Genomic DNA, 13280 nt, shown 5'->3' with positions numbered 1-13280 from the left:
AAAAGAGATGCTTGACTATGAAAGATGTAGTCTTCATTTGCTAAAAGCTAGCTAGAGACTATTTGACATGTATACTAAAATCATATATGCTAGGAAAGTCATGGCATGATCAGCAATAATCATCCAAGCAACAAAGACAAAGACATCTGCTTTTTGTAGTTGTAGTTAGCTTTGAAAATAGACTGCCTCAGCTTTTTGGTTCTCTTTGTTAGCTCCATGTTTGGCACTTGCTCTAGAAGCCTTTTGTTCTCCTCCAGCATCTTTACCTCATTTCTCAAACCCATTCCCTGCATATATTGAAAATTTTGTAAGCAAATCACTTCCATAAATCAAGCTATAGCTACTACTTCATTTCCAAGATTTTGACATTTCTCAACATCAAGAACTGTTGAAATTCGGCATTGGGCACACAAACACTGCTCACTTGTCATGTAGTCATGAACTGTGATGCATTTGACTTTGAAATGTATAAAATACCACCAAACATAGAAAAGGGTGACCTTAGTTTATAAGATTTGGTCCAAAAGGACCAAAATAAATATATAGGTACATGATTGCAAACTAGGTGAAAAAGCAAACATGTTGAAGCCTAGGTTTCAATATTAAGTGAAAATCAGTAGCATAGACAAAAACCAGTAATGTAGCTTGAGATTTTATACCTTGAGAGTTTCAATGAGAGAGTTCAAGCTCCTAATCTTTCTGTGAGGCCACCTCATGATGTTGAGCTCCCTGCACCTCCTCTTCAACAAAGTCACTCCCACCTTCAGTTCCTTGGCTGCTTTTGTTATGGGGAGGTCAAAGTACTTCTTTATCTCCTCAAATTCCAAAGAATCAGACTTGATCTTCATCTCTGTATTATATCTCCTTCTATTACTTGTCTCTCTTTTACAACTAATGTCTGATATGTCCCAACTAGGAAACCCATTTTCAATCATCACTGAAACTTCATCATGGCCCAAATCAGGTGTAGGAATATCAGAGTAGTCGAAAGAATCCACGATTGTTGAAAGGGGTTTTTCATAAAGCACCAGAGAATTACTATGGGACGACGCAAAAGCAGTAGCGCTTTCAGTCCTCATGGAAGCTTCATGGGGACCCAGAACACTCGGGACATTGTTTGAGTTGTCAAATGACTCTACCATTGTTGAAATGGGCTTTTCATTGAACACCACAGAATCACAATGAGATGATGAAAAGCCACAGCTTTCAGTCATCATTGAAACTTCATGCTGACCCAAATCACTTGGGACATTGTCCAAGTAGGTAAAGGACTCCACCATTGTTGTAAGAGGCTTTTCATCAAACACCAAAGAATCACAATGAGATGATGAAAAACCAGATGTTTCAATCTTGAATGAAACTTCACCATGACCAGAATCACTTGGGACATTGTCCAAGTAGTCAAAAGAATCCACCATTGTTGGAAGAGGCTTTTCATCAAGCACATGATTATCACAACGAGATGGTGATGAAACAGCAGTGGTGATGTCCAAAGCAGTAAAGTCCCAGGTGCTGAAATCTTCAAGTCCTTGAAAACCCATGCGGGGAATTTGGTTGTAATCTTCTGATAATGGCAAAGCTAGTGAATTGAATTCATGGTCATGGAAATCTTCAAGCAGTGGAGCTTCAAATAACGAAGTAGTACTACTGCAAAAACAAACCCATGAACAGTATTATACAACTAGAAATTATGAAACAACAAGAAGCACATAAATTTCAAATGCAGAGAGGAAAACACAGAGCAAGTAAGCAACTAATGTGACTAAAGAAATGAACTTGAAGCAAATTCAAAGATAAATAAGCTTACATTTGAAATGGGTCTTGATAGTAGTACTCTAAGTAGTCAAATTCAAGTGGGTTTTCTTCAATCTTTGGAATAACAAGTTGTTGGGTAGAGTACTCCATTTGAGATTTGACAGACAAAGAAAGGCTAATAGTACTGAGTTGAGCGAGTTGGATTAAACTGGTGATGAAGAAGGAGGGTTTAAATTGGGGAGGGGATGGGTTTAATTAGAAGTTCGTGTACATAGGGGTTACAATTTCGGTGTTACTAATTGTGGCATTAATTAGTGAACAATTACCAATCACGAAGGGGAGGCGCATCTAATTATGGCTTAATTACCATCATTAGTGTTCTTCATGTATGTATGTATTGAGTAATATGGGTGTGGTTAAGAACTTACAATATTATTATAATTAATAATTAACTCTCCTAATCTCCTATTTAAGTCAGATTTCTCATGTAGAATTTCATTTCCTTGTCATGTCGGTTTATCTTATTATATTCTAAATTACTACAATCATTATATAATTAAGTTTATCAAACACTTTTTTTGAAATACTATAGGGAAGAAATCATTAATGAATTTCATGAAAATTCATTAATGATTTCCATGTTACTTTCTAATTTCCATAATTTTTTAAGAAAATTTACTTAGATTGAAATTTCCTCGACATTTCCATCGAAAATTTCATTTTTTGAACTATTGATATTTCTTCGATATTCGATATTCGATATTTTAGTCCTTAGTTGAGAGAATATTGCTCTCGATATAATTTTTCCCTTTAACTTAATGTTCTTTAGCTTAACTTTTCGTCGTTTCAAAAAAGTAAATCAACTAGCCGCTAGACGCGAGAGAGAGAGGGAAAAAACCCTAGTTAGAAAACTTCACAGTTTTGACGGCATGGAGGAGGTGGATGAGATGGCTGTCCGACTGGCTGCCTCTCTTGGACTGGCAGATGTGCGTAGGCCGGTGGATCTGCGGCCGGCTCGTGGCGAAGGTTTGTGGCGTTCGCAGACGTATCTGGTGGGGAAGCTGCTGACGGCTAGGGCTTTTAACAAAAGATCGTTCATGGGCATGTTCCGTCGTGCATGGAGATTGAATGGACGGTACACTGCTCAGGAACATGGAGACCGATTTCTGTTCACCTTGACGGATCCAACTGACCGCAACCGGATTCTTCGCGGTGGTCCTTGGGGTTTTGACAGAGCTCCGGTTGTCCTGGCACCTTATGATGGAGTGGGAGCGATTAAGGATGTCCCGCTCTCCACCATAGCCTTCTGGATCAAGGTACGTGGGCTGCCACCGGACTTTCATACCGATCGGTGCTTGAAGAAAATTGGCAGTGCTTTGGGGCGGTTTCTGCAGAAAGATATAACAGAGTTTGGAGAGGGAAGGATTCGGATCCGGGTTGAGATGGATCTTCTGCAGCCTGTGATTTTCCGTCGTTGCTTCACGGTGGATGATGGGATTGATGTAGATCTCGATTTCTTCTTCGAAAATCTCTATGGAAGATGTCAAGATTGTGGTTTGCTTACTCATGTGGGTTTACCATGTGCTGGGCCGCCCTTGCCGGCGGAGGTCAGGAGTGAACAGTCGCCGGTACGGCGAAATCTTGACAGGGTGTTGAGCCGTATGGATGTGTCTCCTCATGTGGGATCAATGGTGTTCGGAGCACAGCTGAGTCCACAGGTTGGACTCGAGAGGTTTCTGCCAATAGCTAAACCAAAAGGGAGGAAGGAAATCAAGCGCAAGATTGTTACCGATGGTGGAGCGGGCAGTTCTGGAGTCAAAAAGGCACCTGTGCCTGAGCTGGTGGAGACTGGTAGTGACCCAGCTTCGGGTGGTCCACGGCAGGAGCCGATTGGCAGTGGTAGTTCTGTGGAGAAGGAGATGCTGGAGGCCGCTCCGAGTTGTGGTATGCGTCGGAAATGTGTGGATGAAGAGGGTAGCTCTCCCAAAAAGCTCCGCCTAAGTCTAGCAGTAGGTCGGACCAATTTGGATGTTATGACAATGGGATTGTGTCCTGTGAAACCTATGCAGGAAGTATACAAAAAAGGCCGGGAAGGCCAAAGGGGGCAAAGAATAAGGCAAGGGAGCTTAAGGTAGTGCATGCTTCCCCTATGAAAAAGTCACCGGCAAAAAAGGTCAAGACTCCTAGGAAAGAGGAGAAATTGGTGAATGGTTTACCGGAATTCACCGTGGTGGAAGCAGTTCATGGTTCCGACCCATCAAAGGGTAAGGAGCCAATAGTTGTTTGATAGGTTGATCCTAGTTTCTATTGTCTATGCTAGTAGAGATACCTCTATGAGTCTTGTGGAAGTACTTAGTTGTTAGCGTACCACAATTGCGTGCTCGGCGTGTGTGACTAGGTAGAATAGATTGCCTGCAAGGCGAGGTGTTTGTATTTGGTATAGGCTACTCAGAGCATAAGTGTCTTATTGGAGTAGTCTTTGTACTATTTCTTAATCTATGAACGGAGCATACTATTGGTATGTCTCAATTTTTTTAAAAAAATGTTCTTTAGCTTAGTTGTCTGAAAAAAATTTCGTTATAGTTTACTTCCGTTTATATGTACATATTCAAATATTCACTTGTCATAGTCTCATGGATGTATATGGATGACATGCATAGATAAATACGTGATGAACATGAATATTAAATGCATGGCAAAAAATATATATTAAAGGTTGATGAGAGGAGGTTACTATACGATTAACGAGGTTTGAGGGCATAAATTCCCATGAAGAATATATTAATTACGAATCTATTACCAGTACAAACCATATCTTCATCCTCCTGGGGTTTTGTGATTATGCACGATTTAGTAATTAATTACTTAGAAAAATAGCCGTCGTAACCTAAAGACGGCTGAAACGGTTAGCAAGATAAATGTCATGGCTTTGGCTGTTTCACTTTTAATTCATCTTCATTGTTTTGATAAATTTCCCGTAATTAGTAACTAACTAGTCCATAGCCACAAGCAGTAAAGAGAAACAATGTAGAATTGTAGATGAAATTTGTACTGATATTGATAATTTTGATTAGGACTTGATCTTGCTTAAGATTTTCAGTTGAAGTAGAAGATCTTGCTTTCTTTTGAAAAATTAGTATCATAGAAACTCGAAATTCGATTCATTCAAAATGATATTTGAAGTATTTCTAAGTCTTATTGAAAATACAAGGACAAAATGTGTTTTCTGGAAAATGAGGATTGCAAGGCATACACGTATCAATCCTTACTGGGAAGAAACCAAATAATTCATACAAAACACTAAATTTTTGGTTACGCAGTGAAAACCTCAAGTATGAAATTAAAAACACTGCGGGACTCTTATTCTTGAGAACCCAAAAAGAACAATTAACTTATAACGAATGATATGTTCTTTACAAAACTCAAGTAGCACTCAATTTGCTACACTCACTAGTCAAAACTATCAAGAAGCTTGTTTTCAATCTTTAACTCTTTCTTCACTTGAACGATCACCAATTATCGCTCTCATTTCTTCACAGCTTCTCTACTGATCTCAAGAGAATTTATGCATATGAGAAACACAATCAAGACACTTAAGCATAGAACAAGTGTCTTTGACTCTTATGACAACTCCAACCTTAAGCAAACAAGCAAGACTACTCAAATAATTCTTGCATCCATGGTTCACCCATATGGACGTCTCTTTTATTGAATATATTCAGAACTATATTCAGAACCAACGTTGTGTGTCAATCAACCAAGATTCTACCATAATTATGATCCTATTAGGAAACAAAATCTTTTTGATTAAGGATAACTAATTAAAAACACCAAATCCTAAAATACCTAGGATTTCAATAATCTGATTTTATCAACAAAAAAATATCTTTATATAAAAAATATTAAACCTGAAAGATACTTTCCTAGATCAAACACACTTTAACACAAGGAATTGATTCAAAAGGATACTTCATTGTTTTGTATGGGAATGCCAATACACCAAGTGCAAAGCTTGTACCTACACTTACACGACTGAAGAGATTGAAATTCGGTAGGTTGTTTTTTTTGGACCAGTGAGGTTTGCTAATCTTGATTGTTGCTCATCTTAGAATCAAATCTTGTTCTTCTGAAATCTGAACTAATGGTTGTTCATCTCTTCACAATATGAAATGAGAATCAACCAAGGATTCACTGTTCAGCACTTAAAACAATTTAATCAAATGTTGGTTTCGAAGTTTCATAATCTTGAGATACATTATTAGACGGTGAACGTTGAAATTCTTCCACTCCTGCTATTGCTTTCATCATTAACCTCACGATTTTCATCTCCTCTTATCATCTCTTCTTCTTTTATTTCTGTTCCTTGGCTAATATTACAACTACTATTTTCACCATCAACATTATTGTTGCTAGGCGGCGTTGTTGATCGTGAAGAAGGTAGACTACACCCATCTAGTGATGGTCTTAAACCGCCCTCTGTTGCCTTCTCAACAAGAACAAGAGCAAAGTGAAGGTTGTTTCCCACATCTCGAAATGACCAAACTTGGATTACATCATTTACTTGGAGACCGTTTTTCTTGTGAAGTTCGTTCCAACCTGTTTTCAACACATAACTTGAGCTAACGTTGCCGTTATTCTTATTCATGTTCCATTGCCTGAAAGTTAGATTTTCGTCCTTCAGTTTGGGACTTATAACTGAAACCGGCCAGTCTTGTTGAGATGCAAGAAACTTTATCTCATCCTCGTCCAAGAAACTCTCCGGTTTGATTTGTTTCAGAGGCATTGACAATCGGCTTGCGCTATCAGTCAGATCAGTCTCGAACAGATGCTTCTCTATCACCATAGTCATCTTAGCCTTTTCAAAACTTTCAATACCTTCCAAAGTTTCAATCTTCCTTTTCAAGTCTTCAGGCAAGTCATTAGGATCAGTACTATATCTGGGTGCTCTCATATGCTCCTTAGGCCTCTTGAATCTCAACCCCTTTTCCTTCTTAATCTTCATATTCTTCGGCTTGGGCTTCAAACTCCAAGCTTTACCATCCTCACCACCATCAATACTCTTCTTCTTTGTCAACCCATATTTTTCCTGAAACCCTGAATCAGAGTGTTTGCTAGCCGGACCAGTTTTGGAGCCAAACACAGAGCTCGTTACATAATTTGTCCTAAGGAAAGAACTTTCTCTCCTTATTGTGCCAACTGAGTATAAAGCATCCTCCTCAAATTCTTTACCCATTGATGAATTTGGTTCTTTAGTCTTGGAGGTAGTACCAAATTCCTCGTGCAAAAAAATTGTCTTCCGTTGTTTCAATTGAAAACCCTTGTCATGATGATCAACATCGTCCTCTCGACTCTTTCTTTTGTTCATATCAGCATCCGTCTCCTTGGAATATGTTTCAGCTACATAATTGGGCTCTTTAACCTTGGGGGTACTACTACTACCCATCTGAGTTTTGACTTTAATACTTTTCTCCTTCCTCCTTTGCTTGAGTTTCTCCCGTGCAACACAAGCAACCTGACCCAAAATATTCAAGGTTGAACCAGGTCGAAGTTGTTTTTCTATGAAGTCTTCCATACTCACTAGCGGCGCCATCTCGTCGTCCTATTTTCTGTTTTTCGACTTCAGAGATTGATGAAGATTGAATTTATGAAATTGTGGGTATTCTCAGTTACCATAATGACGAACTTGTGCCAACTGCGTAGACGCAACATATATATAATTATATAGACTTTTTCCCTATCGAATACGGAAAGTAGATTGTAGATACCCAACTAAACTTAATTGGTAATCAAGTAAGTCGGGGAAAAGGAATCTAAACCTTGATAATCAAGGAATTAGTCATATAAAGTAAGGTAGACTTTGTGAACACCATCCAAACGTGTACATATTGAAGAAAATTTGTTGCTGGATGCACGGGTTTTTGAATTCACATATTAGCCCCACAGTCCATTACCAGCCCAGACTGTTGAGATGATTGGCTAACTAATCTAGTGCATTCCATGTTAAGTCGTTGAGTTCATTAGTTATTCTAAATTAAACCAAGCCACATATCTCTTTTATTCTAAAAATTAAAACCAACATTTAATCAAATTTTGTTCTTCTAAATTAATGGTTGTTCTTCTACTCTTGCTACTCATTTTTGATACGCTTCTTAAGATCACCAGGATATATAAAGAAGACGATATATAGCGTTTAAGAAGAAGCAAACAGTTTCACAAAGATAGATCTCATCAAAACCAAAAGATCGAGTTTCTTCATTTTGCTCCTGTAGAAAGTGAGTTTCAAGGGGGTTATTCATCAACGTCTTAGCACTAGTAATTCAAATGATAACTGACCCCTTAGAAGTAGCTTAGGTACGCTCTTACCCCGTCATCCCCATGCATGTTCTCCCCAATGGTGGGTCTGAGTGAAAATGAGTCCAGTCTGCTCAAATTTACCCTAAAGAGTAGGTCTCAGGACTCAGGAGTTTAACACCCAATTATTGTAGGGTTGCTTCCCTTCAAACAGAATGATTAGAAGTCTAGCAAGTATGTAAAGAAAGAGATTAAAGGCAGCTTTTTAAAGATATGATGTACTAAACTTGAAGTGCTTCTAACAGTTCTACTTATCAATCTGGCAAATTCATTACAAGCACACAAAATATGCAACTAGTTGCAAGATATACTTATGCAAATCGATCAATGAATAATCCATTGCTATAATGTAAGTAGCTATCCTTACCTGTGGAAGTGGAAGAATCACATGCAAGTATGTCGAATAGGAAGTGGATTCGGAAGAACTAATATTTCCTTATTGCTATTGTCCGAGTATCTGGAACCAATTCACCTTCTCTTGATGATCGAGAGCAAAGAGTAACAACACTACTAGCACGAAATCGATAAATGACATATAACACATAAAAGAAGTCCACCACAAATCTCAAAACAATGGCTATGACCCCTAATCTTCTGTGCAATTCAAGGCACTTCTTCTCATCATTGACCACAAGGAGATAACAAAACAGAGGATCCAGTAATAGAGCAGTAACACACAGAACAGGAAGTATCTTCTTCCACCTTCAGCAGTCAAACTTACCTACAACCGAGGCCACTGATGCTAAACTTCCACTTGACTGAGTCGTACCATTAGATTTGAGTTTTGTCTTCAGCGTTCTCTTCTATATTACAGCTATGTGTCCTGTTTAGATCATACAGCAAACAAAAATGGGTTGTTTAGATCATACAGCAAACAAAAATGGGTTTTTTACACCAATAGTGTCTGGAGACTTAGGTGACTAACAATATGATACCTGAACTTATAAAGTTATCAATGTAATACCAAAACTCAATTTTTCGTATTTGTGTCATACCTACGGTCATTTCCCGTTACGGCACCGTTAATGTTGGTCACATGTGAATGATGTGACGCACATGAGTTGCAAAATAAGGGCAAAATAGACTTTTCCACTCTCTCAAAATTGAAAATAAATTGAAAAAATTATTATATATTGAAAATAAAAACTGAATATCCCAATTGGTGGTGGGAGGTCTTAGTCGAAAAAAAATCGGTGGAGAGAGGTTACGGGGCTTGAAATCTCATATTCGCTAGAATTTGGGAACTGGACCACATTCGGACCAGGGTTTTCTGTTCAGGGAGAGAGAGAGAGGAAATCACAGAGTGAAGTGAGAAGCTTTCATGAATTCTGGCAAGTCGAAGTTGAACTTCGGCGAGGAGGGGAAATGGGCTGTCTTGTTTGAACCCACGACGTCGGCTTCGAGTCTTTTAGAGAATGGTGAGGCGGCTACAGACCATGATGGGCGGCGGTGGGATCGAAGTTGGATTTCGAATGGAGTTCGAATTTGGGGCTGCAGCCTGCACTAGACCTTCTTCCGATGTTTTGTTGCGGCGGGCTGGCAGAGGTGAGGCTGGGATCGAAGTTCTTGTTCACTGATGTTTTTGTACACGTGATCCCGTGATCGAAGTTCTTGTTCACTGACCTTGGTTTGGATCAGATTGTTCGGATCTGAATTTAGGTGGCTGGGTGAGCGTGATTCAAGAGGCCTCCTGCTATTCTTGAGATTCAAGACAACTTGGGCCATGTTTGGTATGTAGCTCATCTTGAATTGTGGAACTGTTATAATCCTTCACAATTTCAGGCTTTATGTTGATAGTTTGTTATATGCTGATTCTCTTATACAATTGGAGACAGAAGGGTAGATGGTTCTTACTCACCTATTGGATATATTTATTGACAGGGTGGATATCGGTACTAAAGAGCCACTGATATTGGATGTTCTGATAAATGCATTGACTCAGATAAGTTCTGAGTATGCTGGGTTTAAGATGATGGACATGCATGAATGGGCTCAAGAACATGAACAATTGCTGGGATATCTTAGTTTTTTTTTTCCTTTTGCTCTTTTTCTGGGTTTAAGAAGATGATCATGAAGAATTGCTAGGTTCAAATACTTATCTTGACTGTTGTCACTGAGGTGGGACTGGTGGTGGATTTGGATGGGAAAGGAAATTGCAAGAGGTTGAATTTGATGTGAGATGAAATCAGAAGTTTTGGATTTAATCTGTTTCAAGGAAGAGGATGATGAGAGAGAGAGAGAGAGAGAGAGAGAGAGAGAGAGAGAGAGAGAGAGAGAATTTAACGAATTGAATATTAAAAATAAATAAATAAATAAATAAACGAATTGAGGGCAAATAAGTCTTTTTTGCCTCATTTAATGAGTCACGTGCTACGCAGGTGGTTAAATTGACGGCACTGTGACAGAAAATGACCATAGGTACGACAGAGATACGAAAAATTGAGTATGGATATTACATTGATAACTTTATAAGTTTGGGTATCATATTGTCAGTCACTCAAGTCTCCAGACACTGTTGGTGCAAAAAACCCAACAAAAATTAATTACTAGATTAATTAGCCTAAAGCAGCTCTTGCCAAAAGCGGAACACAAAAGATCTCATTGAAAACCAAAATATCATTTTGCTCCTGTGGAAGTTGTTTGAACTCAAAATGAGCATTTTCACCTGACAAGGCGTATCTTGGAGAAATTGAGCTAATGTTAATGACTCCAGCTATATATTGTCGACAAGTTCGAAATATATTATTTAGAGGCTAAATAAAGCCTACCTGCAGAATTATGGAAGATTATGCAAGCTGCAAGAAAAGGCACGCTCATGAGAATATTCATACTCTATTCAATTAAGGAATATGACATGCACGTGGGGAAGCATTCAACTACATTTCATGGTGGCCAACATTGGAAAACCTATCATGATTCCATTAATGCTTAATTGGAAAACCTATCATGATTCCATTAATGCTTAATTGGAAAACCTACCATAATTCCATTAGTGCTCCATCATGATTTGTTTAAGGCCAACCACTTTGACCCGGCAGCCAACGGTTACTGAACTAGCCAAGCAAGGGTAACGCCCTCAGAAACCAGCCAAGCTAAAGTCACGCTTTAGCAAGTTCTCCCCACTTCCCAATGATTTTCTATCTGCTCGATCTACGACGTCGAGTATCAATTGTGTGATTTTGAAGAAGCTTAGCAAAAGTCCTCACCACGAGGCACAAAGAATCCCACGACGAGGTTGGTGCTCTCCTCGTTCACAATCGCTCGAAAGAAGTCAGGTCAAGGGACACCCCCGAAGACCGCACCGGAACTGTGCTGGCAAGCCCGGGCAAAAAAGAGACTGTTGACCAGCTGTAACAAAACTGGAGCCAAACAGAAGTTAAGTCCATGGGCTATTCATCAGTCTTTTCACGTACATTTAAACTCAATATTCGATCTCAGAAAAATGAAAAAGAAAAGAAGTTTGAAGAATTTTCTAGAGGAGGAGATAGACCCAAATATTGGGAAAATAAAAAGGATTTTAAGAAAAGAAGAAATAATCCTCCATGTGGGATTTGCAAAAAGAATAATCATCAAGAAGAAGATTGTTGGTTTTGAGGAAAACCAAAATGCCAAAACTGCAACAAGTTCGGTCATATCGAGAAAAATTGTTTCTTTAAGAAAAATCACCGAGCAAACTTTTAAGAAGAAAATGAGCAAGATGAGAAGCTCTTCTATGCATGTCACTTGGCGATTGAAGAGAAAAACAAGAAGTGGTACGTGGATAGCAGTTGCAACAATCACGTGTCAGGAGACAAATCCATTTTCTCCAATCTTGATACTTCACAAAAGTCTCAAGTGAAATTGGGAAATGGAGAAATGGTGAAGACTAAAGGCAAATGTACGATTTCCATCCCAACTAATTTAGGAACTAAAAAGATTAATGATGTTCTATTAGTTCCTAGCTTGGAGCATAATCTCCTAAGTGTCGGACAAATGATGGAAAATGGATGTGCTATATTATTTCATGGAGAATTCTGCAAAATATTTGACAAGAAAAGAAGGTTGATATTCAAAATAGGATGAAAAATAGAAACCTGTTAGAATTTGTGGCTTTAATACTACTGTTGTAATTTGGTGCGGAAGCTTTTAGTATTAGTAGTGGGGTAGGACAATGTGTTTAGGACTTTAGTGTTGCAAAAGCTTTTGATTTTGGCTTAGGAAAAAACATGAATAGTAAGAACTAAATCAAACATGCATGGTCTAATTAGTTCTTCAGCAAATCAAGTTACTAATAAATCACCGTACATTGTTATCTTGAACTAATGTGCATGCATCTCTATGATGCTATGAAGGGTAATGAGAATGCAGTGCGGTGGGTGGCAGAAATACACCGCCCTCCTTCAATGGTTAGTCTGGCGAGTCTTGGACGGTATTTATGGCGGCGCCAGACTGCTTGCAAAGCCTGAGCTGCCCTTGGCTTGCATGCTTGCTCCAAACTAGAGCTGGGGAAAAGCCACCAGAACTTGGACACTACATTTTTCAAGTCATTGGCCTTTAGAGCAAACACCTCAACATCCGTATGCGCTTGGACTGTTTTGGTAGGGAAGGGAAGGTTGGATACGCGGGGATTGGAATAAGTCCTTAGCACCTAGTCAAGGAGTTCTGGGCCATAGAAGTCACCATTTTCGAGACAATCAACACCTACACTGTCTGCGGTGGTGTAAGTCAATAACTTGCCGCGAGTGATTAACAACATCTCATCAAGTGGGTCTTCTTTCCGAAATATGAAGTTGCGCTTTATGAATTATTCTTGTTTTTCAACTTATATATGAATACTTCTCTGTCATAACTCACAACTCATAGGAAAATAAACTTCAATTATGACCTTACATGTACACCAAGTTAACTTTAAACATAAGAACTTTTTTTTTTTTTTTTAGAATATTTAACATAAGAACTTTATCTTAATGATAAATTAAATAGGTTCACAATATTAGAATATTTCTCAAAATTTTAGTGATAAACAGTATTGATAAACATCTGAATCAATGTTCAATAGAAATTGGCACCCTAGTATGAAACGATGATCGAACAATCCCTTGATTTATGAATTCATTAATTCCGAAGAGACCATGCCCTATAAATGGTGGCAACTAGAAGTTTGTTTGAAATGTTTCTGGTACGTAGCTTAGATT

The 13280-nt window shown here is 38.6% G+C and overlaps 1 protein-coding gene across 1 annotated transcript; it reads right to left on the bottom strand.

Annotated features, from left to right (window-relative positions):
• Positions 1–119: 119 nt before the first annotated feature.
• On the bottom strand, positions 120–1936 carry LOC121049932 (protein RKD3). The gene is made up of 3 exons (XM_040508411.1): positions 1808–1936; positions 660–1647; positions 120–287 (listed from the first exon to the last, which is right to left on the bottom strand). Exons 1-3 carry the CDS (start codon positions 1903–1905, stop codon positions 120–122), a joined length of 1254 nt encoding a protein of 417 aa, XP_040364345.1. The 5' UTR covers positions 1906–1936.
• Between the last annotated feature and the right edge of the window lie 11344 nt (positions 1937–13280).

This window comes from Rosa chinensis, chromosome 1, assembly GCF_002994745.2.
Source record: "Rosa chinensis cultivar Old Blush chromosome 1, RchiOBHm-V2, whole genome shotgun sequence".
In the NCBI taxonomy this organism is placed as follows: Eukaryota; Viridiplantae; Streptophyta; class Magnoliopsida; order Rosales; family Rosaceae; genus Rosa; species Rosa chinensis.
Note: the sequence above shows the minus strand (reverse complement) of the source record. Positions and strands in the feature narration are given on the sequence as shown.

Coding starts and splice junctions, on each gene's coding strand:
- LOC121049932 (XM_040508411.1), bottom strand. CDS start 1,905: ATGGAGTACTCTACCCAACAACTTGTTATTCCAAAGATTGAAGAAAAC. Junction 1,648..1,807: donor TATCAAGACCCATTTCAAAT/GTAAGCTTATTT, acceptor TTGTTTTTGCAG/TAGTACTACTTCGTTATTTG. Junction 288..659: donor CTCTCATTGAAACTCTCAAG/GTATAAAATCTC, acceptor CAATATATGCAG/GGAATGGGTTTGAGAAATGA.